Source organism: Amphiura filiformis, chromosome 12, assembly GCF_039555335.1.
Source record: "Amphiura filiformis chromosome 12, Afil_fr2py, whole genome shotgun sequence".
NCBI classification, from domain to species: Eukaryota; Metazoa; Echinodermata; class Ophiuroidea; order Amphilepidida; family Amphiuridae; genus Amphiura; species Amphiura filiformis.
The window spans coordinates 40510966-40538573 of record NC_092639.1 but is presented as its reverse complement, the minus strand read 5'-3'; the positions used below and the strand labels follow the sequence as shown (position 1 = coordinate 40538573).

Sequence of the window (27608 nt, the reverse complement as noted above, 5' to 3'; positions counted from 1 at the left end):
ACATGAAGACATCAAATTATTTAGCTAAAAATGCATAGTAAATAATTGTGTAAACTATATCAGAAACTTAAAATGAAGATTGAGAGGTCCTCTTTACTGTGTGAGTCATTGTCAGTATGTATAACAGATTTGAGTGAGATACAAATGACAGGTTTTTGGGTGCAAATGCACACAAACAAAAAAACAAAAAAACAAAACAAAATAAATGGTATAGTGCACTTTCTTTCTGAACTCTCTTCTCTTCTCTTCCCTCTTCTCTTCTCTCCTCTCCTCTCCTCTGCTCTCCTCTCCTCTCTCTTCTCTTTAAATCCTTCCTTCCTTGCAAATCTCAGAATGAATTGTTTATTGAAGGCACTTTAATGTTTAGATTAATATCCTTCAACTTTACATTTCCATGTCTCTTGTTTTTGTTTGTTTTGGACAGATATAGCAGATCAAAGTGGTGAAAGAAAGCATCATGGATGACTATTTGGACACAGGACTCTTTGAAATACTTATGAATCATTTAAAAAATGTTCAACGGATCTCGGGCCATTTCGGGCGTGACTTTAAGAGATCAGACCTACAAAGCCCTCTGCGGGTAGCACTAGGAGGTATCGAATACCGATGTAATTTCTTTCAAGACTTGAAACGTCTACAGTCAGATGCAACCTTCAGTGATGTTACCATCAAAGTAGATGGAAAGGTGTTCCATGGCCATCGATGTGTTCTTGCAGCTGCCAGTCACTACTTTGAGACCATGTTCTCTTCTGGATTCAAAGAGGGCAACGCAAAGGAAATTGAACTTCAAGATATGGATGGAACTATCTTTGAGTCGATTTTCAATTTCATGTATTCTGGACGGATGAAACTTGGTGAAGATACAGCACTGCCTGCACTCCATGTAGCAGCATATCTTGGGCTCCGCAATGCAGAAAGAATTTTCATTGATTATTTTCAGGATAATCTGCCGTCACCTGTAGATACCTTTCCTCTTTGGGATGCAGCCGAAAGCCATGGTATGCATGAGTTATCTGCCACAGTCTACCCACACTTGCACCGTCAGTTTGGTGACATCATAAAAACGGATGTTTTCTTGGAGAAAGTTCCATCTAAATTAATAGATGAATATCTGACACGTGAGAACATACGCTGTGATGAACAGGTATGTATTCGTAAATCCTTCATTAAAGCCATATTATGTATATGATCTTATAAAAGAATAACAAAATTGAAATTTGACGGAAATTGTACATTATCACTTTAAAGAGGCGTGCTCTGATTTTTGTTCTGTTTTCTATCTTAGATTGAGGCCTACCATTGATTTGAAACAATAATTTGAGTTGTATTGCTCCAGTGGTTTTGTTATGTATAACAATGCCCCATATTATAGTACATACATATCCGTTGTGATTAAACCACAAATCATTTCGTTTTTGTTTATACCATTTATTTCTATTTTTGTTTCTATTAACACCTATACCCTCTTTCTGATGCAGTTGTATCCATTTTAAACATGTTTGTTGGAGTGTTTGGAGTTGTCCTATATTTAACTATTGGTCCCTATGATATGGTGAGAACCCAGGTTGTTCAGTCCTAGGAATAAGTGGTTTCAAACCCTAGTCACATGTGTGTCCTGTACGTAGTTGCCTTGTTGTGAATGTTTTATATATTTTGTTCATTGTAATTTTGGGATGCTCTTCATCATCGTTCATAGCCTCATAGGCCCTGTTGCTTTATATACAAAAATTTAAAAAGTGCAGAGAGGGCAGCAGGGCACCCTTTTAACTTGGCAACGTCTAATTACCTCATCCAGTGAGTTTCCACCAAATGATGTCACCAATTTGTAAAGAACTGATTAAACACTGACTTAGGTGAATTGATAAATTTTCTCAGTCATCCAGTCGTTAACATGAAATTTGGAATCAAAATACTGGACTTAACTATTTTTAGCAACACTTCATCAGGCAACTGACCCGCTGGGCTGGTCATGTGACAGACAGCTAGGGATCAGCTTGATGGCTAGGGATCGTATTGATGGCTCTGTCCCATGCGTGAGATAGGTTGTAACTGACTTAGGTTGTTGAAGAGGATATCTGGCAAATGGGCGGTAGACAAACCTGCTGGAGTTATTTTGGAACTATAGTAATTTTGTAATTGAATTCTTGAAGATGTTGAAAATCACATTTTTTTGTTTATTTTTGTCATTTTCATCGATTAATATCATAATTATTGATTAATCTTTCTCCCTGTATTCAGCTGTTGAGTCGGATTATCCAATGGCTGAAGCATGACTGGGAGAACCGCAAAGGTGATGCCTGCAAACTCCTGCAAAGTTTTCGTCTTGGAATGTTAGCAAAAGACAAAGTCCAGGAGTTGATGGATGACCAGATCCTGGAGATTCCAGAATGTAAGAAGATGATGGATGACCTGATAGAGAAGTGGGCAGAGATTGAAGGTGTTGAAGATCCTTTGAAGTGGCCAGAGTCTTTCTTGCCATGGGACATGACCAGGGTAAGCTTCAGGCAGAGGCAAATTTTGTGTTGAAGGAATAATAATTATTTAGTAACATAAAATGCAAAAATATATATTTTTAGGTCGTCCGAAGGAAAAGACCTATTGGCATCACAAGTCGTGTGTCTGACCATCTGTCTGGTTTTTTTGTTAAAATTTGGTCCATATGGACAGTTCAAATCCTATTGTAACCATTATTATGTTTTGATGAATCCAAGTGTGTGAAAATATTGGATCCAAAACATAATGATAAAATTGGATGCTTTACGCCCAATATTTATTGGCCTCACTATAAGTTTTAAAATATTTGACGCAACTACATCTCGTCCAATATTTTAAAACTCATAACTCATGCAAACGTAGCGAGCAGGAAATTGTGCATATTTGGACATTTCTGTAGTGTTTTCCTAAGCCTTTTTAGAGCGTGTTATTTAAAAGGTGCCCTGTGCCCAAAATTACCTCCCTCCCCCCCGCTCTCGGCCTGCCAAAAATTCCTTGCCTCTCGGCTTGACAAAAAAACTTTGCCTCCCTAATTTTACCCTCCCCAGGGCTCATTGCACAGCCCCTAATGGGAACTTTCATGTAATGGTCTGTTCATGGTCACATGCTGAGGTCAAAGGTCATTTGAGGTAAATTTGTCAAATTGGCTCAAAATGAAAAAAAAGCGTTTCACTGACAAAAAACAAACAAAAAACTTTACATGAATATTTAATATGCGTGGCACACTGTTCACTACTCATATCTTCAGACGACCTATCTGGGACCTGTCCCTATTTTTAAAAACTTCACAGCATGTTTCCATGTACATACACAGTGTGTATTACACACAGTATTGTAAGAGAGGGTGATAATGGAGATGTAGTAAGTGCTTCCAAGTTTCATTTCTTCCATTTTTATTTCAAAATCAGAATTGTGACAGTCTTCAAAGTTTAATTTATTATTCAGTAATAGAGTCTCTGTGGTGGAATATGTAATAAGGCAGGTACTTCTTATTCAAAAGTGGATTGAAGGGCTGACAAGCTTCATTCATTTCTTCCATTTCCGATTTGTTAGAAAACATTTTGGAAGAAAAAAGGAAACACAAAATTAGGTTATTAAATGTTAATACAGACCTAGGAAGTTCTTCCAAACTAGGCCTACATAAGAAAGGTTTATGTAGATTAAAATAATAACACAATAAAACTCTTATTTCTTCCACAAACACAAATTATTTGTTCAGAAACAGTTACAGTTCTTCTGCAAAAGTGGATTGTAAGATCAGCATGTGAAGAAAAAATCAAAGATATTGTAAAATTAACATTTATATAGTTAAAAAATATTTGTCTCCTTAGGTTTCTGTAAAGTATGAGCCATACAATGAAACTAATATCTTCTACAAACACTATTCTATAGTTTGGAAAAGAAAGTTTCATGTTTAAATCATTCTTATTATCCAAATTCCTACCTTCATTGGTGGCCAAGGGGAGTCCTCTATGGACCCAATCTAATTATCTCATAACGCATCGATGTCTTTGGAGAGTCAGTCAAAATTTTGCCAAAGAAAGGCCTGGCATTGTACACCCAGGGGTACACAAGTTTGGTTTTGGTAGGGGTGTGCCCCTGAGAATTTGAAAGTGAACCGATCAATATACCAATTTTTCCAGAAATTTGGACCCATCAATATACCAAAAGTCAAAATTTTCGGCCATATTTACCCCAAATTGACTTAGTTTTTACAAATTTTCCCAAAATTTTTGGCTAGATTGAGGCAAAATTGGGCTATTTTCTGAAAAAAAATGAGAACATTTTGAAAAAGGACCCATCCATATACCAAAATTGGCCTAGAAAAATCCTCCCCCGGATTGTACAGGTATATGGATGACTTTAGGCAGTCCCTGATCACAATAATAAACATTCTTGCGATTTCATTCATTCATTTCAATATATAAAAGTGAAGCATATGAAACTGTTATTGTTTTTGTTTTGCATTTTGTCAGACCCTAATTGCATTTGGAGGACAACGAGACGTTTTTAAGGACATGAAATATCAAGAGTTATTTGGGCACTACTTTGACAAGAAAAAGAAAGAGTGGACTCTCCTACGTCACCTTGAGATGCCGGGTAAAGACTGGGGGTTGGACTATCCATCGATGGTGGTAGTCAATAGAGATCTATATCTTGCTGGTGGTCGTTGGTGTAAGTCATTTCAAAAGTTTTGCTGGGCCTTTTTTACAAGTTTGTTTTGTTATCTTTTTTGAAATGGTTGTGTAGCAGCCCTAAACAAAGAAAAGGTAGGCTCTAAAGACAGGTTATTTTACTATAAAAAAAAGCACATTTTAGCCTTTTCTGTATCAATAAATATCAGCTCTTTTGGGGGTTGATTTTAGGAGGGGTTGGTGGGTGGGGGGGGGGGTTAAGTTAGCGAATCAACTCATTTGGGGGGTTCAATTCCCCTGAAACCATGTACAAAAGAATTAACATTGTTTAAAAGTTACATCCTTTTGAATGTTGGTATGGAACAAGTACCGTATATGGTATATTACATTTCAATTATTAGGTGGTATGAGCCCTAATTGAACCCATATTGTAACATTTGCTGAGGAGGCCACCCTCAATATTTTTCAAAATTCTGTTTTTTACACATTTGTAATTTGTAATGCACTACTGTAGTAAAACTAACATACCCTGCAAACATCAAGACTTTAGGTGTTGTAGTGTAGTTTTGACAATATGTGACTGGACACTACAAATCGGCCGTAAAGTTGGCCCCCGATCAATTTTGCTTTACTTCGTGTTTAGAAAATATATATCATAAGCTTTAAAATAGTATATCATTTGACCAAGCAGTTATCTAACAGACACAACAGCAAAATGCACTGACATGGAATAGCTTCCTGGACCACATTCACATCCTAATAATTGGCACCCAGCACAAGAAATCTGTGAGAATAATTACAAGATCCTTCCTTGCACAGGTGATAATTCCCAAAGAGTAAGTGGAATAGTGAGGAACAAGACCTGTTTCTTGAATAAAATGTGTGAAAAGCAGAACGTAGCATCGTTTTATCATCTATGCAAGGATCTTGTATGCATTTTTACAGATTTCTTGTGATGGATGCCAAATTTTGGGCTTTGAAAGTGGTCCAGGAAGCTGTTCTATGTCAGTGCATTTTGCTGTTGTGTCAGTTGGACAACTGCTTGGTTACTGACATGCGTTTTGAGTGGAGTATTGAAGTAATCCTGTGTGTAATTTTGGTTCATTTTGATGGACAGGATTTTAAGATATGACCCTGTGATTCACATATTGTGAAAAATTATAAGTTTCTTTTTGAGCTCAGTTTAGAATGAATTGATGTGATGTTCAGAACACTGTACGGGATCAAAAGGAGCGATGTCATCAGTCACGTTCAACAGAGTCTTGGATGAGCGCTGGTATAAAAATAGCTTCTTTTTTTTATAGCCTCATCTGTTCAGGCCAAAATTAAACAGGGACATATCTGAGAGAGAAAACTAACCAACATTTTGTGGAAAAGAAATTCAATTCTATTTCTTATGGAAATGTATATGTGATAAAAACAAAACAATATCCTCGATAAATGTCTAATATACTGCTTTTATTTCTCGCAGATAGAAGAGGTGATTCTTACAATCTCTATGATAGTAAACAGCTTTTCAAACTAGACGGCAACACCTACAAGTGGACAGAACTACCACCGATGAAATATCCACGTTCTCGTTTTGCCTTGGTATATCATGATGGTTTACTCTATGCTATAGGAGGAATACATTACAGGCGTGCATGTGCAGGTAGACCATCAGAGACATTGTATTGGAATATGGTAGAGCGTTTTGACCTATCAAAACAGAAGTGGGATCATATTTATACACTTCCCGCGCCCATGGCATATACCAGCGCTGTGATTGTAGAGGGTAAGATTTTGGTTTATGGGTTAAAAGATCGTTTGAATGCACCAGATGAATTCTGGCTTGTTGGTTTCGATCCATTGACCCAAACGTGGGTACAGATGCTACAGGAAAAATACAGGGATGTTGCACCACATAGTATCCTTGTAGTCCATGATGGTGCCTGCTACCGTGTTAAGTATGAAGTGCAGGATGCATCAGGTCTGCGGCGAATGGAAGGCGTACCTCGCGTTAATCACATTGAGATGAAACCAGCGAGATTTGGAATGACTGGTTTTGAAGCTTGCATTGGACGTGAAGTAGAAGGTCAGAATACACTGAGTGGTGTTGGTGCATTCCACATAGATGGACATTTAGGGATTCAATCATGTTTCACCGTTGTTCATCACCGTTTAACAACGATGCGTCGCGTCGTCTGCGTGGTTTACTTTCAGCGAGGGCAGCTTTAGCTGCCCGAGCGGCATACCACGCAGACGCAGCCGACGCGAAGTTGTTAAACGTGATGAACAACGGTGAAACATGATTGAATCCTTTCAACAACGAAAAGAAGCTAAAGATCGTATAATTCACGATTATTTCACCGGGAAATGTCAGTTAATCATTGTCACTAAGCCTTACAAAAACTTCGATGATTTCTCTGTTAATATCATCAATAAAACTACAGAATAAAATGGCAAAATTTAGCCGCTATCTGAAAATACTGAATTCAACTTGTAAGCTTGCATACGCACAAAGGTTCCAGGCATGACGAATTTTACGCTGCTCTCGCGTAGAACGCGTAGTCTCGCTTCGCGTTCGGCACAGATACGCTTCTGAGTAAAAGTGTGGATTCATCACGGATTAACAACGGTTGGCTCCTGTACAAAGGTATAGGAGGAGTTGTTGAAATGTACGTCAATATCAGTAGGTTTGCTCATAAGACAGGTGCAGTTCAGGGTGATCCAAATATAAGAGTGAAGGATCCAAATGGATGGAGTCAATGCAAAAGAATGGACAAAAAATGTGTAGTGGAGTATGTATTTGATTCTAAGAAGATGTGGTAATTATGCATGAGAAAGCACTTTGACTCCATATAAGAGCGTTTTTGAAAGAAGATTTTGTGTTGTCTTTTGTGCCATTCATGGGATGTTATTTCATGTGTGCTAGTAATACATTAGTCAGGGTCCAATGATTTGTGTGGAAATAATAGCAAATTGCGCTGAAAAAGTAGCAAATTGCATAGAAATGCATGAAAAACCGGCTAAATGCGCAGCGATTGTGCGGAACTTATACATAAAATACATAAAGCAACTTTAATTTTTGCTTGATAATCTTCTTTGTTGTATTCAGAATATATGAGTTTTTAACATTTTCGCCAATTTAAACCAGGCAAAACCAGGTGCACAATGAAAACGCATGCCTTTAATTTCTATGTGACCCGGCAGCACAAACGAGCCGTAAATTCTCTAAATTGTATTCTGTGTTACGGTGTAAAATGTGTACGAAGGTCGTATTCATCGATAACTTAAGCTGGCCCGACATCCGTCTTATTTTGATAGTCAAAAACTAATCAATAATCCTATTGTTGAAGTGAATAATAAGCTTCTACCTTAGATGGCCGGCTATAGAACTTTTAATAGCTCTGGTCTCTGTTTGCTTTTGCTAAATCCTGTTCAAGTGGTGGGTTACCAGGCATTGTATTTTGTACAGGTATGCATAACCAACAATTAACAATGAGAGAACTTTCTTAAACCTCGTTGACTTAGGGATGATTTGAAATGACCGCCAATTATGACTGTTTGATATATATTGCCAGCAATGTGGAAAAAGAGACACATGTAAAAACGTTAAAAGCTATAATTTTGTTGAAGGAGCAAAGTTTAACAAACCATAACCCCGCTTCTGGATATCGTTTGAAGTCAAATGATATACCATTTTTAAGTTTATGATGTTTATTTTCTAAACACGAAATAAAACAAAAGTGACCGGGGGAGGAATTTACGGCTCATTCGCCGTGGACGGTCACATATGTTACCCATAATTACAAAATTTGACCTTTACACTCAGGAAATTATATTTGTTACTTAATAATTTGTTTTGAGATGAAAAAAGTGAAATATTTATCATTGACTTATTTTTTAGTTGTTGCCATTTTTGCTGGCAAAAACTGGCAAAACTGCATAGGATTTCAACAATTCTATGTTTTTCACAAATTTATATTATTATTGTTAACATGTTTAAAGCCTTAATGTACGATACCCGTCAAATTTTAATTTTGTTATTCTAAATTCAAAATGTTGAAATAATATTAGTAATAACTGCCAGGAAGGGTTCTTGTCCTTTTGAAGCTGAAATAACAAGGTAAAGTGAAAAAAATCCCACTGGTTATTTTGGCCATTTAACATGCAGTTCTATGGGAAGACAAAAGTCATAATTTTATTGTCTGTTGACCTATATATATACAAAGACAAGAAATTTGGCTGATTCCATTTAGGTGCAAGTTGGGACATGTGTAAACATTACAAATATGCAAAAAAATCAGGTTTGAAAAAAACACCACAATTTCATATCATAAGATCATACATTATGGCTTTAAAAGTAAAGTTTCAATCCTTGAAATTTATATATTTTGTATTTTCCAATAGTTAATGTTCTATTGAAATTTACTATTTGTTACTTTGCAAACAGCTATAATAGAACAAGTATGTCTCAAAGATATCGCACACATTTTCAGTGGGCATTTGTCCCGGGCATTTGTTCAGGAGGAATTGGATATTTAATTTGTTAAAGGACTGATTGGAGTAATTTTGTGATTACCACTGTAAATATTTCATTATGTGTGTGAGAATGTAAGTTGAAAGTTTTGGTCGGGGAGAGGGGAATCCCACATTCTGTATTGGATCTTAAAGTCTTTGCAAGCTTCGAGACATACTTTTTTATTGCTTAAAGGCCTATACGGTGATCCCAGAGAAGGTGCAAAAAATTAAAAATTGATTATTAATATAGAAATATTGATTATTGCCATGTGTATAGCTGCCATGTGTAGATGAATACAATAAACTGTTTATAATTTGTCAAATGTCCACAGGGCAGCTATTGCACTTACCCACTTCTGGCACTGAGCAGTCAATATTATCTTTAATACATGGCTTTCAGCTTATCCACTAGCAAGCTATGTTAGCACATCTATGACACTAACATAAGTGTCAAAATTTGAATTTTGATGCTTTTTGCAATCTTTTGGATGAGCAAATCACTGAATAGGCCTTTAATGAACAAAAGTAGAAAATATGTTTTTAATGAGGCTAGTCCAATTGGGCTATTTCAGTTGATATCTACACTACCCCTGTGGAAAATGTTTGGAAATATCTTCCACAGGAGGGAGTATGAATTTCAAATGGAATGAACACATTAGAAGCTCCATTTAAAACTCAGCCTCCCTCTGTGGAAGATTGAGGTTGAATCTTTTGATCGACGGGAATTATATAAATAAACATTAATTTTCATCAGGTTCGCCGTTGCAAATAATAAAGGAGACAAGGAGAAAAAGTGATCCCGCCTGGGAATCGAACCCAGGACCTCAGGTTTACGAGACCTATGCCTTAACCACTTGGCCACGGGAGCTTCATGATTAGGCTGGTTGAAATTCGAACCCATAAGCGGTCACTTAAACTTATCTCCTCTATTTGCGGGGAGGTATCCATCAACTTATTTCTCCCCATCTATGGAGTTTCATGCTGGTATTTCAATCCATTTTGACAGGAGATATTATGAGAGTCAGAAATGTGCATCTTTAAGTTATATAGAATACTGTGTGAACAATAATTTGTTAACCCACTTAACTTAAGACACATTTTTGGGTTGCAAAATCCTAACTAAACAGTGCTTATATTTCACAGCATATAGGGTGCTTATATTTCACAGGGTAAGGTACTGTTCACAAACACGTCTAGTGGGGAGGAGTCTGGGTGGGTCCCTGAAAAATAGGTGAATTTTTCTTTTTCATCAGGCCCCCTCTAACAAGTGTTTGTGAATGGTCCCTAAATAAGATAAACTACATAATGGCTTTAGGTTGTTGACCATCCTCCTTCAAGAGGAGTAGCTCTGTGATTTGGTTATGCAACTTGTTTGACAGTCTTATAAAAATATTTATTGTCTTATAAAAACCTTGTCTTCTATTTATGATGGACATGTTTGACAAAAATGCTAGTACTAGTAGTCTAGTCTTTTGCGGTACAAATTACAAAAACAAAAACGTTTATTTTATAATTTATTTAATTATTTTGAAAATTTTAAGCATAAAAGTCAACTATTACCAAAGGCAAACAATAGTTGCTGTTTTTAAAGATGACTTTTAAATTGGTTTAAAAACTAGAGTAATAAATAGGTGTTTTTCCTGGCAAAACAGAAAAATGACAGCGCTAACATTTACAATGTATTACTATTAGGCCATCTACGTTTAAAAGTGTGTTTCAAAGTCCTTCCCAAGTTGAAACCTAATGCGGAATGTGTGGTGTTTTTTTTAGGTTTCTTGTTTTTACTTTAATTTTTGACAAGAATATGCCAGAGAATATGCACGCATAGTTTCACTGTGTTCAAGATAAAGAATTTTATTGACATTTACTACTTGGGTTATTTTTTAATCTGATGATGTCAGAAGTAAGATTTTGGAAAAATGTGTGAGATTTTGGAGGAAAAAACAGCGAAAAAAAAAATGAAATTTACTCAATCCAGCTGTAATAAGGTGCAACAAGCAGACAAGCAGACGAGGGGGCTTTGAGACAAAGTATTAAATTAAGATGGCCTAAAGAAGTATGTATGTAAAACAACACTGTAAATAGTGTACAATGTAGTCGAATGTAATATTTATTTGTGTTTTTGGTAGAATATATTTTCAATCTATGAAACAATAAGTCACTAACACAGCAATGTTGTGTCGTGCTTGTTTAGGCCTAATAAATGTTAAAACTATGTGTTTGTTGTAAAATGGATCAGACACTCAAATAAGAAAAGTAAAAGACACCCAGGGAGAGTTGAGGGTACGGGGAAGTTCTGGGTGCATTTTCAGCCATTTAGTTTAGACTCTGGGTGCATTTCAGCCATTTTGGCTTATGATGGCCCACAATTTCATGAAAATATAAGAAGGGTGATTTTTCACAATTTTCTTGAAAAAGTTTTGGAATAAAAATAACTCAAAATATGGAAACATTGTTTTTAATGGAAGGCCTCAATGACACCGAATAAAACACGATATGAAAAATTGACTAAGAGCTGACTTATTAGTTGATCAGGCTATAGACCATGTACTATGATGTAGGCTGCAGAAAAAAGACCAACTTTCGGTAACATCTGTTTTTGTAATATTAACAATAAAAGCCTATCTATTACCAGCAATTACAAAATATTTAGACTGGAATTTGTGCCAGTGTTCTGGTCCTTATATCACACTCATTTGTACGCTGGTATGGAGTGAGTCTGAACTGCTATACCATCTGTATAGCTAGTGATATGCTTTATGGACAGCATGCCCCAATTACCCCCCCCCCCCACCCCCCATAAATTCACAATAAAACAACAAACTTGGTGAATGAACCCAGATGTACCAGTGCCCTTAAAGCCACAGAATGAAACACCAGATGTCAAAAGTTGTGGTCTAAAACATGCCTTTCCAAAACATGCCATTTAGTCCTACTATGTAGCCTATTGTACTCAGGTAGAGAGAGAGAGAGAAAGGAAGGTGAAATTTACACCTATTCACGTTACTCTCTTGCCATTTTCCTGGGAAACAAGGAGTAGCAATATGTGGATGTAAAATCACCACTGTCCCAATTGGAAAACATTTAAAGGCCCATTCAGTGATTTGCTCATCCAGACGATCATAAAAATCATCAAAATTCAGATTTTGGTACCTTTGTCATTATCATAGATGTGCTAGCATAGTCTGTTAGTGGTTCAGCCAAAAGCTGTGTATTTAACACAAAATTTACATGAATCTGTAATGACTGTATATAAATTAGCTACATGTATTTGAATGAGGCGTCAACTTCACCAATACTGCTGTTTTCTTATTTTTTTTACCATATTTTCCATTTCAAAAATACCAAGTAACATTTTGAATGACTTATCCTTCACTTTTAAGCAATTTTTAAACAATTTTATTCTTTTACACTTTCGATGGGATCACTGAATGTATATCAAAGGGTTGATCGAGTTACAGTAAACAAAATTAACATTTGTTGTATAGCATGCTTTTAATATTTCAATATTTGTATGGATATAACACATTTAACAGTGTGATTAAAAAGTATGTTAGCATTTATATAATAATACTTTACCTATTTAACAATGAATTAATGGCTATTTATTCCTTTAAAAAAATTAGCATTACAGTTACATAATAGTTTACCTATTTTTGACATTGTGTCATATTTCAGGGACCAAATAACATTTTACCTCAGCGTTAACTTTTGAAACATGTTTAATACTTTCAAAATAAAGTTAATATTGAACAATATTATTGTCTTTGAATTGTTTCATTCTGCATCGTGAATGTTCTAGATATAAACAAGTGTAAAAAAGTCCACCCTCTTTTGACTAGTCGTGTTCTTTTCCCAATAAATCACCTCATATCAGAGGTACTATGGTGGATAATAACACCAGGTAGTTTATCAACACCTCATATCAGAGGTACTACAGTGGATAGCTACACCAGTTTATCAACGCCTCATATTAGAGGTACTAAGGTGGATAGCTACACCAGGTAATATCAACACTTCATATCAGAGGTACTATGACTATGGTGGATAGCAACACCAGGTAGTTAATCAACACCTCATATCAGAGGTACTATGGTGGATAGCAGCACCAGGTAGTTTATCAACACCTCATATCAGAAGTACTACGGTGGATAGCTACACCAGGTAGTTTATCAACACCTCATATCAGAGGTAATACACGGTGGATAGCAACACCAGGTAGTTTATCAACACCTCATATCAGAGGTGCTACTGTACTATGGTGGATAGCAACACCAGGTAGTTAATCAACACCTCATATCAGAGGTACTATGGTGGATAGCAGCACCAGGTAGTTTATCAACACCTCATATCAGAAGTACTATGGTGGATAGCTACACCATGTAATTTATCAACGCCTCATATCAGAGGTACTATGGTGGGTAGCTACACCAGGTATTTTATCAACACCTCATATCAGAGGTACTATGGTGGAGCTACACCAGGTGGTTTATCAACACCTCATATCAGAGGTACTACGGTGGATAGCTACACCAGTTTATCAACGCCTCATATTAGAGGTACTAAGGTGGATAGCTACACCAGGTAGTTTATCAATACTTCATATCAGAAGTACTATGGTGGATAGCTACACCAGGTATTTTATCAACACCTCATAGCAGAGGTACTATGGTGGATAGCAACACCAGGTAGTTTATCAACACCTCATATCAGAGGTACTATGGTGGATAGCAACACCAGGTAGTTTATCAACACCTCATATCAGAGGTACTATGGTGGATAGCTACACCAGGTAGTTTATCAATACTTCATATCAGAAGTACTATGGTGGATAGCTACACCAGGTATTTTATCAACACCTCATAGCAGAGGTACTATGGTGGATAGCAACACCAGGTAGTTTATCAACACCTCATATCAGAGGTACTACGATGGATAGCAACACCAGGTAGTTTATCAACACCTCATATCAGAGGTACTATGGTGGATAGCCACATCAGGTAGTTTATCAACACTTCATATCAGAAGTACTATGGTGGATAGCTACACCAGGTAATTTATCAACACCTCGTATCAGAGATACTACGGTGGATAGCTACACCAAGTAGTTTATCAACACCTCATATCAGAGGTACTACGGTGGATAGCAACACCAGGTGGTTTATCAACACCTCATATCAGAGGTACTATGGTGGATAGCTACACCAGGTAGTTTATCAACACTTCATATCAGAGGTACTATGGTGGATAGCTGCACCAGGTAATTTATCAACACCTCATATCAGAGGTACTAGGGTGGATAGCTACACCAAGTAGTTTATCAACACCTCATATCAGAGGTACTACGGTGGATAGCAACACCAGGTGGTTTATCAGAGGTACTATGGTGGATAGCTACACCAGGTAGTTTATCAACACTTCATATCAGAGGTACTATGGTGGATAGCTACACCAGGTAGTTTTATCAACACCTCATATCGGAGGTACTACGGTGGATAGAAACATCAGGTAATTTATCAACACCTCATATCAGAGGTACTATGGTGGATAGCTACACCAGGTAGTTTAACAACACTTCGTATCAGAAGTACTATGGTGGATAACTAACCAGGTAGTTAGTCAACACTCAGAGGTACTAGAGTGGATGACACCATGTAGTTCATCAACACCTCAGCTCTGAGATATTAGTCATGTTAGTATCCAGGAGTCTACCAGGTAGTTTATCAACAACACTCATATCAGAAGTATTATGGTGGATAGCTACACCAAGTAGTTTATCAACAACAATCATCAGAAGTACTATGGTGGATAGCTAGACCAGGTAGTTTATCAACACCTCATATCAGAGGTGCTATGGTGGATAGCTACACCAGGTAGTTTATCAACACCTCATCAGAGGTACTATGGTGGATAGCTACACCAGGTAGTTCATCAACACCTCATATCAGAGGTGCTATGGTGGATAGGTACACCAGGTAGTTCATCAACACCTCATATCAGAGGTGCTATGGTGGATAGCTACACCAGGTAGTTTATCAACACCTTATATTAGAGGTGCTATGGTGGATAGCTACACCAGGTAGTTTATCAACACTCATATTTAGAAGTACTATGGTCGAATATACCAGGTAATATTTAGTAGAATTATGATCTGTTGACAAAGACAAATTAAATATTGCTGAGAAAGTTTTGGAAAAGTTCTTTAGCTACTGTATACAATAACGTTTCCTTGGTCGTCATGACAATGTGCTTTTCTGTAGTTCAAATTTGTTGATTATTATGATCTCTGATTCAACTATTGGTTTCAGAAATGTTATTTTGACAAGGCGCACTTGGGTAATCATAAGTACAAGAGCTGTGAATTTGCGACGTAGGTAATTAAGGTATGGCTAAGTGTTTTGACAGTACTATGAAGTATATTTAGTGTCAGTAAAAGTAATTAGCTGGAAGTCTTGCGATAATTTGTTTCTTTTTTTTCTGAACATGCTAAACATGCTAAAGGCATCATTTGATAATTATATTTTAAAACAAACATCCCCAGCTATGTAGTTGTATTACTGTTCGTCTATATTCCTATCAAACACCATCCTACGATGTCATCGCACTACGGTATAAAGCATACAATCCACACAATAATAATACTAATTGATTTACCACAACCTGTTTGCAAATTTCGACTACATTGGAATAATGTGCTGCAGTGTATATCTTATTCATCTGAGACGTTGACTGAGAAAGCAGGCAGGTAGAGTAAGGTAAGACAAGACATTATTGAATGTAGTTGTCAATTGCTGATCACCTTGATGAGAAGCTCGAAATACCAAAGTCGTATTCTGCGTATAATATATTGAAGTCTTGATGGTATAGAGGGTATGCAATACGACGTCACTCATGACAGAGCCATCATTACACAGCCGTGACGTTAGTCACGGCTGTGTCTTTTTTCTTACAGGTTCTTTCTTTCTTCTTTACACAGCCGTGACGTTAGTCACGGCTGTGTCTTTTTTCTTACAGGTTCTTTCTTTCTTTCTTCTGCCGACCACTACATTTGCTCTAGCACTTACATGCTTGTACCGATTTTAACCTAACTTGGTCACAACCATCATTGACCATGCCCCTACATGTCATATGAAACTCGTGGGGTCAAAGGTCAAGCAGGGGTCATAGAGGTCAAAACGTGATTTCAACTCAAAATGCTTCTTCTCTCACAGATTACGTAGGAGAGTGACACCACTTGCACACATGCATTGTTATTATCCAGTGTCTATGGGGTCCTCACAGATTTGGGGTCAAAGGTCATTAAGGGGTCACTTCCGGTATAAAACGAAAAACCTTCAAAAATTTTTATTTGCTAAGAAAAACATAGGACAGTAACGGTATGTTCATACATAACTTGTAGTTACCCTGTGTATATGTGGTATTTTTTTATTTAGGGTCAAAGGTCATTAAGGGCCACTTCCGGTATAAAACGAAATACCTTTAAAATGCTTCTTCTCCCACAAATTACGTAGGACAGTGACACCACTTGCACACATGCATTGTTATTACCCAGTGTCTATGGTGTCCTCACAGATTTTGGGTCAAAGGTCATTAAGGGGTCACTTCCGGTATAAAACGAAAAACCTTCAAAAAATTTTATTTGCTAAGAAAACATAGGACAGTAACGGTATGTTCACACATGAATTGTGGTTACCCAATTCATATGTGGTATTTTTTTTATTTTTTGTCAAAGGTCATTAAGGGGTCACTTCAGGTCTGAGACGAAAAACCTTCAAAATGCCCCTTCTGCCATAAATAACATAGCAAAGTGGTGCCACGTGCACCCATGCATTGACATTAGCCAATGTCTATGGGCGTTTTCATATATTTTGGGGTCAAAGGTCATTAGGGGTCATACCACGGCTGTGTTCGTGGGTTAGACCACAGCTAAGTCTAGTTCTTCTTTCTTCTTCTTCTTTCTGCCGACCACTACATTTGCTCTAGCACTTACATGCTTACACCGATTTTGACCTAACTTGGTCACAACTATCATTGACCATGCCCCTACATGTCATATGAAACTCGTGGGGTCAAAGGTCACGCAGGGGTCATAGGGTCAAAAACGTGATTTCAACTCAAAATGCTTCTTCTCTCACAGATTACGTAGGACGGTGACCCCACTTGCACACATGCATTGCTATTACCCAGTGTCTATGGGGTCCTCACAGATTTGGGGTCAAAGGTCATTAAGGGGTTACTTCCGGTATAAAACGAAAAACCTTCAAAATTTTTTATTTGCTAAGAAAAACATAGGACAGTAACGGTATGTTCACAAATAAATTGTGGTTACCCTGTGTATATGTGGTATTTTTTTTATTTAGGGTCAAAGGTCATTAAGGGGCTACTTCCGGTACAAAACGAAATACCTTTAAAATGCTTCTTCTCCCACAAATTACGTAGGACAGTAACACCACTTGCATACATGCATTGTTATTACCCAGTGTCTATGGGGTCCTCACAGATTTGGGGTCAAAGGTCATTAAGGGGTCACTTCCGGTATAAAACGAAAAACAGTCAAAAAATTTTATTTGCTAAGAAAAACATAGGACAGTAACAGTATGTTCACACATGAATTGTGGGTACCCAATTCATATGTGGTATTTTTTAATTTAGGGTCAAAGGTCATTAAGGGGTCACTTCCGGTCTGAGACGAAAAACCTTCAAAATGCCCCTTCTGCCACAAATAACATAGCAAAGTGGTGCCACATGCACCCATGCATTGACATTAGCCAATGTCTATGGCCGTTTTCATATATTTTGGGGTCAAAGGTCATTAGGGGTAACAACACGGCTGTGTTCGTGGGTTAGACCACAGCTTAGTCTAGTTCTTCTTCTTTCTTCTTTCTTCTGTCAACCATTACATTTGCTCTAGCACTCACATGCTTACATCGATTTTGACCTAACTTGGTCACAATGATCATTGACCGTGCCCCTACATGTCACATGAAACTCGTGGGGTCAAAGGTCACGCAGGGGTCACAGGGGTCAAAAACGTGATTTCAACTCAAAATGCATCTTCTCCTACAAATTACGTAGGACAGTGACACCACTTGCACACATGCATTGTATTTACCCAGTGTCTATGTGATGTACACAGATTTGGGGTCAAAGGTCATTAAGGGGTCACTTCCGGTATAAAACGGAATACCTTCAAATTTTTTTATTAGCTCAGGAAAACATAGGACAGTAACGGTATGTTCACATTTGAATTGCAGTTACCCAATGTACATGTGGTATTTTTTTATTTGGGGTCAAAAGGTCATTAAGGGGTCACTTCCGGTTTAAAACAAAATACCTTTAAAATGCATCTTCTCCCACAAATTACGTAGGACAATGACACCACTTGCACACATGCATTGTTATTAATCAGTGTCAATGTGGTGTACACAGATTTTGGGTCAAAGGTCATTAAGGGGTCACTTCCGGTATAAATCGAAATATCTTCAAAAATTGTATAAACTAAGAAAATCATAGGAGAGTGATGATATGTTCACACATGAATTGTGTTTACCCAATGTATATATAGTATTTTTTTATTTGGGGTCAAAGGTCATTAAGGTGTCGTTTCCGGTATAAAACGAAATACCTTTAAAATGCATCTTCTCCCACAAATTACGTAGGACAGTGATGCCACTTACACACATGCATTGTTATTACCCAGTGCCTATGGGGTGTACACAGATTTGGGGTCAAAGGTCATTAAGGTGTCACTTCCGGTATAAATCGAAATATCTTCAAAAATTCTGTTAGCTAAGAGAAACATAGGGGAGTGATGGTATGTTCACACATGAATTGTGTTTACCCAATGTATGTATGGTATTTTTTTATTTGTGGTCAAAGGTCATTAAGGGCCATTTCCGGTATAAAACAAAATACCTTTAAAATGCATCTTCTCCCACAAATTACAGTGATGCCAGTGACATACATGCATTGTTATTACCCAGTGTCTATGGGGTGTTCACATATTTGGGTTCAAAGGTCATTAAGGGTCACTTCCGGTTTGAGACAAAAACTTTCAAAATGCCCTTCTGCCACAAATAACATGGCAAAGTGATGCCACGTACTCACATACATTGACATTAGCCAATGTCTATGGGGTTTTCATATATTTTGTGGTCAAAGGTTATTAAGGGGTAACAACACGGCTGTGTTCGTGGTCTTAGACCACAGCTAAGTCTAGTTTAAATTCTGTCCTCCATTAAGGTACCACGGGAAAATTCGCATGATAATACAATAAAACGTGCGATAGATATGAATGGTTGTGGAATCGATCTAGAGACCTGTCCCTCTGTCATCTTAAGTTATCTTAGAACTGTCCTCCAGCATGACTGCCATTTCAATTGTTATACTGTTCCGGTTGGTTTATTGCATACACTCTATACTTGTTTGGGTAGTCCGATATTGGGCAATCTGAGGAAATGGTCAAACCATTTAAGACGATATTTGAATAATCATCTGTAGTACTAGTATTAACTATAGTTGTTGTTGTACTGTTGAGCTGGTTCGTGACTATGTCATCATTTCTCATATTATCCATCACTTACACCCAATATGGATTTAAGACAACGTGTATAGAAACTTCCTATTTGTGAATGTTGTGAGTGTCCAGGACTATAATAGGCATTATATGTTTCTATTGGTAGATTAAGGGCATTGTAGATCCTGATTTTGAGAGATCTAGACCTCGGGTGTGGTTTACGGGATTTCCTGCAGAGATTGTACAAACAGGTGCTTTTGGCTAGACGGAGACAAATCGGGGAGTCTGATGTAGCCTGATGAAGTCAACTGCTCACAGCAGTAAACCCTCTGCTGTAGCAGAATAGAAGACACAATTTCCCCACATTATTTACTTGGAATCTACACAGGGTTTGGATAAGGATGACTGGAGTACCCCCGTTTAGTGAGGGAGGCTATCCAAACAAATATTGCCTACTAAATCCCGACCAAGGACTGGATTTGCCATTATTTACAATGCCCTGATTTGATCGAAGGTGATGAAGAAGTTATGTCACATGTCGAAGAATTTCAAGGTCAGTATTCAATATCAATGCTGTGCTTAAAATATGTTAGTTTACTAACACCTCATAACAGGGAATTATCACTAATGTGGATAGCTACGCTAGGTTATTTAATATCAACACCACATATCAGGGGTGTTATGGTGGATAGCTACACTAGGTCATTTATCAACACCTCATATCAGAGGTACTATGGTGGATAGCTACACCAAGTAGTTTATCAACACCTCATATCAGGGAAACTATGGTGGATAGCTACACCAGGTAATTTATCAACACCTCATATCAGAGGTACTATGGTGGATAGCTACACCAAGTAGTTTATCAACACCTCATATCGGAGGTACTATGGTGGATAGCTACACCAAGTAGTTTATCAACACCTCATATCAGAGGTACTATGGTGGATAGCTACACCAAGTAGTTTATCAACACCTCATCAGAGATATTATGGTGATAGCTACACCGGGTAGTCTATCAACACCTCATATCAGATGTACTAGGGTGGACACCAGGAAGTTTATTAACACCTCTTATAAAAGTTACAATGGTGGATAGCTATTCCAAGCAAGTAGTCTATCAACAGCTCATATCAGAGCAGAGGTACTGTGGTGGATAGCTGCACCTCATATTATCAACACCTCATATCAGAGGTACTACGGTGGATAGCTACACCAGATAGTTTTATCAACACCTCATATCAGGGAGTACTATGGTGGATAGCTACACCGGGTAGTTTATCAACACCTCATATCAGAGGTACTACGGTGGATAGCTACACCAGATAGTTTATCAACACCTCATATCAGAGGTACTCGGTGGATAGCTACACCAAGTAGTTTATCAACACCTATCAGAGGTACTCGGTGGATAGCTACACCAGGTAGTTTATCAACACCTCATATCAGAGGTACTATGGTGGATAGCTACACCAGGTAGTTTATCAACACCTCATATCAGAGGCATTATGGTGGATAGCTACACCAGGTAGTTTATCAACATCTCATATCAGAGGTACTCGGTGGATAGCTACACCAGGTAGTTTATCAACACCTCATATCAGAGGTATTATGGTGGATAGCTACACCAGGTAGTTTATCAACACCTCATATCAGAGGTACTCGGTGGATAGCTACATCAGGTAGTTTATCAACACCTCATATCAGAGGTATTATGGTGGATAGCTACACCAGGTAGTTTATCAACACCTCATATCAGAGGTACTCGGTGGATAGCTACACCAGGTAGTTTATCAACACCTCATATCAGAGGTACTCGGTGGATAGCTACACCAGGTAGTTTATCAACACCTCATATCAGAGGGTACTATGGTGGATAGCTACATCAAGTAGTTTATCAACACCTATCAGAGGTACTCGGTGGATAGCTACTCCATGTAGTTTATCAACACCTCATATCAGAGGCATTATGGTGGATAGCTACACCATGTAGTTTATCAACACCTCAAGCTGATGGTTAGACGCTAAATAAAAACGTAAACTTCAAATTTTACACGCAATTAATTTAACAATTACACTTATTTGTAAACGAAAATGGCATAACCTATTGAAAGACTATCATAAACTGCGCATCGCATTCAACCCAACGTAGAAGATTATTTGATATAAATCAAACGTTCCAGTCTTGCTATGTCTGCAGGCGTGGGGCGGCCCGCCGAGAAGGACTACTTGTACTCGCAGCTCGCGGAACCCAGGCTGGGTATGAAACTCTTCAATGTTGTATGCACAATAATTGGTTTTTTTTGTAACTTCAGCTTTGAACGTGTGTCACATTGGTTAGAATAATACATAACAGGAAAAACACAAGTTACATAATTATTTAACAAAGTACATGTCGATATACTTATGCCCCCAAATACAATGTTATTCCCATGCGGCTTAAATAATTTCAAACTGCTCGAAGCGAAACAAAATCAATGGACTTGAGTTATCCTTGTTAAGAGTCAAGTCAATTTTCACCAATTTAATCAATTAATTTTAAATATTTGAATGGTTTAGTTAATTTAGCATGAATATGACTATGTATACTCTTTTACGCAGTGTAACCTTCTACGTGGACGACTTAATTGAAACATGTTTCTTACAATATGGCGAAGGATAAATACATGTTACATCTTGCATAATCATTTTTCCAATTAATTAATTTTTGTTTGTACAAAAATGTTTGTTATATAGACAAGTAAATATTGCAAAATTAAAACAAAACACAGTATTACATTTTGCATAACCCTTTTCCAATTTATATAATTTTCTTTTATAAAAACAAAACAGGAGCCGGTATGTTATAGGAAAGGAAACAATGCAAAATTAAAACGAAACAGTATTACATTTTGCCATCTCACTTTTATAGGATTTGGGTTTACCAAAACAAAATTCTTACTGAAATAGGGTTTCAGTAATTCAGCAATGCCTATTGTCTTATATTATCAAAACAGTTATTGAATTAAACAAATGGGTAAATGCACGTTTTAATTTCAACGGATTTACGAACCGCTTTTTACAAATCTCGACAGAATATACAACAACAAACAGTCTACTTAGTTCAGGATGAAATTGGCAAAAATATAGTAATATATATGGCGTGGTATAATAAAAAGAGACAATTTTGAGCAGGTTATCAATTTTGAGTGTTTTACATATCTTAAATATAGAGATATTTTGCTCCACAACGCCGTTTTCCCGCAATAAAATCGGACATTCCTAAAGCGAAGATATTGAGTTCGTAAGTTTTGGTATTATAAAATTGGAAATTGAGATATCGGCCTTCAAAAACATTATTGACAATGAGAGTAGTAGTAGTAGTAATGTTTATTTTATTTCATATCGCAGCCCTAAGGCTTAATTAAAAAAAACTTACAATTTTAAAACACATCAAAAATATATGATATTATATACAACAATCAAAATTACTATATTGCACTTGACACATTTCAAAACACAATTTATCACACAGCAGTAAAAAAAGTCGTGCAAATAAAAATTATAAAAGGGGTAAAATTTCATAAAAGTCAACACAATGGCATATAAAAACAATGATGGGGGCTGAATGAATTAAGAGTAGGAATGACCTTGAAAAATTTCTGAAAAAATGCAAGATGCCAGTTATATTTTGGTCTGACAATATTTTAAACATTATTAACATCACAAATTTACAACAAACCCAAATTATGAAAGAATCACCCCGGGTAGATTCTTTGCTACTTCTCCATTTACGATCCTGCCCAAAAGTGTCTCCCATTATATCTCAAAGCGTGTGAAGATTATCAGATCCAATGCGGAATGTGGGCAGTGGCGTAGATTTCTTTGGGGGGTGTTGGAACAAATGTCTTCAAGTATAGTGAATCCAGCACCTTTTGGCGACCGAATAAATTTATGGTACAAATACGCACGAAGCTCGCGAAAAAAATTTGCCATTTTGAAGCTAAACTTTTGAAATATGGTGTAAAAGTGGAATAAATTCGCGCGAAACGCGAAAAAATTGGCACTTTGGGGGCTAAAATGGCCAAATATGATGTTAATTTGGTCAGAAACCCACACACAGGCTTCAACATTGGGGGGATGATTGTATGGACCATCCCCCCGTCAAAATATTGGGGGGATTTATCCCCCCATCCCCCGGGATCTACGCCTATGAATGTGGGTTTCCCCCTCTTTTTTCTTCCCACTTTCTTTTTATCTTTTTAACCTCATAAGCTTGAGATGCTCGGAACTTTCAAAACTTTTAACACATAATGGTAAGGACTTCCAACTCTTAGACTGAAGAATATATTTTCAGTAAACATAACGTCAATCAGATTTCCTCCCAGGGGATTTCCTGAATCTGAACGAATCACATGAATCATGTACAAACAATTTACAAATGTAAGCCAGAAAGAATTAGAAAAGCTTACGAATCGTTTACTACGATAAGTTCTATCATATCCATAGAAAACACAAGCGGGCTATACGTATAAATGTTGTTTTGCATGAAATAAAACCGAACTGCAACAGTTTTTAAAATGTTATTGTAAACTAATTCAAACTTTTTAGCTTGACAAATCCATTAAATGAGTACTCACGACTTTAGCTTTCGCCATCAGGGCTGATGGCTTGATCACAAGTGAATAGGTCCACTGCTTTTCCCGCGAAACGGAGAGCAAACAGAAAAGAATCTACCACAGAACAGCACAAATCAGCCATTACAGACCACATAGCACAAGAAAATCATATCACAAAATGGGAGGGGGCGTCTATACTCGACAAGGACTCAAATGCCTTCAGCAGGAGAATTAGGGAAGCAATCTGCATTCGCAAAAAGGGGGCCAAAGCAATCAACCGCGACGAAGGTCTCGTATCTCTCGATCACGTGTACGATCCACTGCTCAAAACAAAAACATCTTCACTTCCGGGAAATGTCAACAAGCCGTTTCGCGGGAAAGGCAGTGGACCTATTCACTTGTGATCAAGCCATCAGCCCTGATGGCGAAAGCTAAAGTCGTGAGTACTCATTTAATGGATTTGTCAAGCTAAAAAGTGTGACTTATTTATCTACAATCCTACAAATGCATCTATTTACTGTTATTGTAAACTATTTTTTGGGAAAACCGACATTTAATTTGTTCTGTAAAACGTTATTTGCTTGCTTAGATGTGTAATAAAATTTTGGAAATATATATGATATGTGGACTGGAAGAAAGCTGCGGCTCCTATTTCTTATTGAAAATGCTGATACTACACCATTTCTCTAATACCAGCAAGTCAAACAGGATTAAAAAAAAACACACCAAAAAACGGAGGGACCAGAAACCAAATTGGTAACCTGAGAAATGTGATTTGAGAAAAGCTAGGAATTCAAACAAACTCTTTATCCTTGTGGATTTTGATTTTGTATAAACATAATAAATATCTGGAAAAATAATAAATAAAATGGGCTTCCAAGGGCATCATAATACAATCACTCATATCATGAAGCAACGGTCAGATCGGATACAACAGGGACACCGAATGGGCAAGGCGTCCATCAATGCTGCATCCATTCACCGTACCTTTTCATCACCTATGCGGAAAAATTGAGAAGGGCTTGTTTAAACGGTTTTGATGATCGTCAGGTAATTACCCCGTGGTACTGGTAGCAAGAATGGCTGAAGAATAATAATAACTCATCTTCAATGTAACAAAGACCAACATTACGTTTTATGCAAAAGAACAGGTCTCATGCAGTTGAAGACGGAGAAGTTGAGGCAGTGGACATCCATTCAATTTCCTAGGATCCTTCAGAGGAAATCAGAAAGAGATTAGCATCATTAAAACACTGGTCTTCCCAGTTGCACTTTATAGGAATAGTAAAATAGGAAATGGATATTATCACACAAATTGTGGTGCTGGAAGAGACTATTGGGATATCATGGAAAGATCCTATCACCAATGAGCATATAAGATCCTTATTTGGACACCAGTCCACTTTGGATATCAGAATCGATCAGCACAAACTTCAGTATTTTGCGGGAGAATGTGAGATAACCTTGAAAAAAAAAATCATTTAGGTACATGTATACTCGTACCTTACTTGTACCTTTGAAGGAACACATGCAATAAACATGGTAAAGGAAGACTCAAGCTCAGATGGACTGATGGGCTAAAGACTCAAGCTCAGATGGACTGATGGGCTAAAGACTCAGGCTCAGATGGACTTATGGGCTAAAAACTCAAGCTCAGATGGACTGATGGGCTAATGACTCAGCTCAGATGGACTGATGGGCTAAAGACTCATGCTCAGATGGACTGATGGGCTAAAGACTCAAGCTCAGATGGACTGATGGGCTAAAGACTCAAGCTCAGATGGACTGATGGACTAAAGACTCAAGCTCAGATGGACTGATGGGCTAAAGACTCAAGCTCAGATGGACTGATGGGCTAAAGACTCAAGCTCAGATGGACTGATGGGCTAAAGACTCAGGCTCAGATGGACTTATGGGCTAAAACTCAAGCTCAGATGGACTGATGGGCTAAAGACTCAAGCTCAGATGGACTGATGGGCTAAAGACTCAGGCTCAGATGGACTTATGGGCTAAAAACTCAAGCTCAGATGGACTGATGGGCTAAAGACTCAGCTCAGATGGACTGATGGGCTAAAGACTCATGCTCAGATGGGCTAAAGACTCAAGCTCAGATGGACTGATGGACTAAAGACTCAAGCTCAGATGGACTGATGGGCTAAAGACTCAAGCTCAGATGGACTGATGGGCTAAAGACTCAAGCTCAGATGGACTGATGGGCTAAAGACTCAAGCTCAGATGGACTGATGGGCTAAAGACTCAGGCTCAGATGGACTGATGGGCTAAAGACTCAGGCTCAGATGGACTTATGGGCTAAAAACTCAAGCTCAGATGGACTGATGGGCTAAAGACTCAGCTCAGATGGACTGATGGGCTAAAGACTCATGCTCAGATGGACTGATGGGCTAAAGACTCAAGCTCAGATGGACTGATGGACTAAAGACTCAAGCTCAGATGGACTGATGGGCTAAAGACTCAAGCTCAGATGGACTGATGGGCTAAAGACTCAAGCTCAGATGGACTGATGGGCTAAAGACTCAAGCTCAGATGGACTGATGGGCTAAAGACTCAGGTCAGGTCAAGATGGACTGATGGGCTAAAGACTCAGCTCAGATGGACCGATGGGCTAAAGACTCAGCTCAGATGGACTGATGGGCTAAAGACTCAAGCTCAGATGGACTGATGGGCTAAAGACTCAAGCTCAGATGGACTGATGGGCTAAAGACTCAAGCTCAGATGGACTGATGGGCTAAAGACTCAGGCTCAGATGGACTGATGGGCTAAAGACTCAGCTCAGAAGGACTGATGGGCTAAAGACTCATGCTCAGATGGACTGATGGGCTAAAGACTCAAGCTCAGATGGACTGATGGACTAAAGACTCAAGCTCAGATGGACTGATGGGCTAAAGACTCAAGCTCAGATGGACTGATGGGCTAAAGACTCAAGCTCAGATGGACTGATGGGCTAAAGACTCAAGCTCAGATGGACTGATGGGCTAAAGACTCAAGCTCAGATGGACTGATGGGCTAAAGACTCAGCTCAGATGGACTGATGGGCTAAAAACTCAAGCTCAGATGGACTGATGGGCTAAAGACTCAAGCTCAGATGGACTGATGGGCTAAGAGTATTACTGACTATTATTTCAATGCGTTCTATACCGTATGACAGAACTTAGACACGGTTTTAACCGTAATTAGCCCGCAAGCAGTAATTAGCCCGCAAGCAGTAATTTTAAAGCCATACGAGGTGAAGAATTTAAAAATTCTTCACCTCGTATGGCTTTTAATTACTGCTTGTAAATTTCTTGATATTTTTTTAATTATTTCTCCTTAGGTTTCGTCAGCGAACTGGGGTTCTTCACATAA

The 27608-nt window shown here is 37.9% G+C and overlaps 1 protein-coding gene across 1 annotated transcript; it reads left to right on the top strand.

Annotated features, from left to right (window-relative positions):
- Positions 1-430: 430 nt before the first annotated feature.
- LOC140165521 (kelch-like protein 25) lies at positions 431-27608 on the top strand. Its single transcript, XM_072188807.1, has 5 exons — positions 431-1144; positions 2239-2493; positions 4470-4668; positions 6100-6786; positions 27577-27608. Exons 1-5 carry the CDS (start codon positions 458-460, stop codon positions 27606-27608), a joined length of 1860 nt encoding a protein of 619 aa, XP_072044908.1. The 5' UTR covers positions 431-457.

Bases quoted from the DNA above. Each gene is read 5' to 3' on its own strand.
- LOC140165521 (XM_072188807.1), top strand. From the start codon at position 458: ATGGATGACTATTTGGACACAGGACTCTTTGAAATACTTATGAATCAT. The intron at 2,494-4,469 runs GTAAGCTTCAGG...GCATTTTGTCAG, and splicing joins TGCCATGGGACATGACCAGG to ACCCTAATTGCATTTGGAGG. The intron at 4,669-6,099 runs GTAAGTCATTTC...TATTTCTCGCAG, and splicing joins TCTTGCTGGTGGTCGTTGGT to ATAGAAGAGGTGATTCTTAC.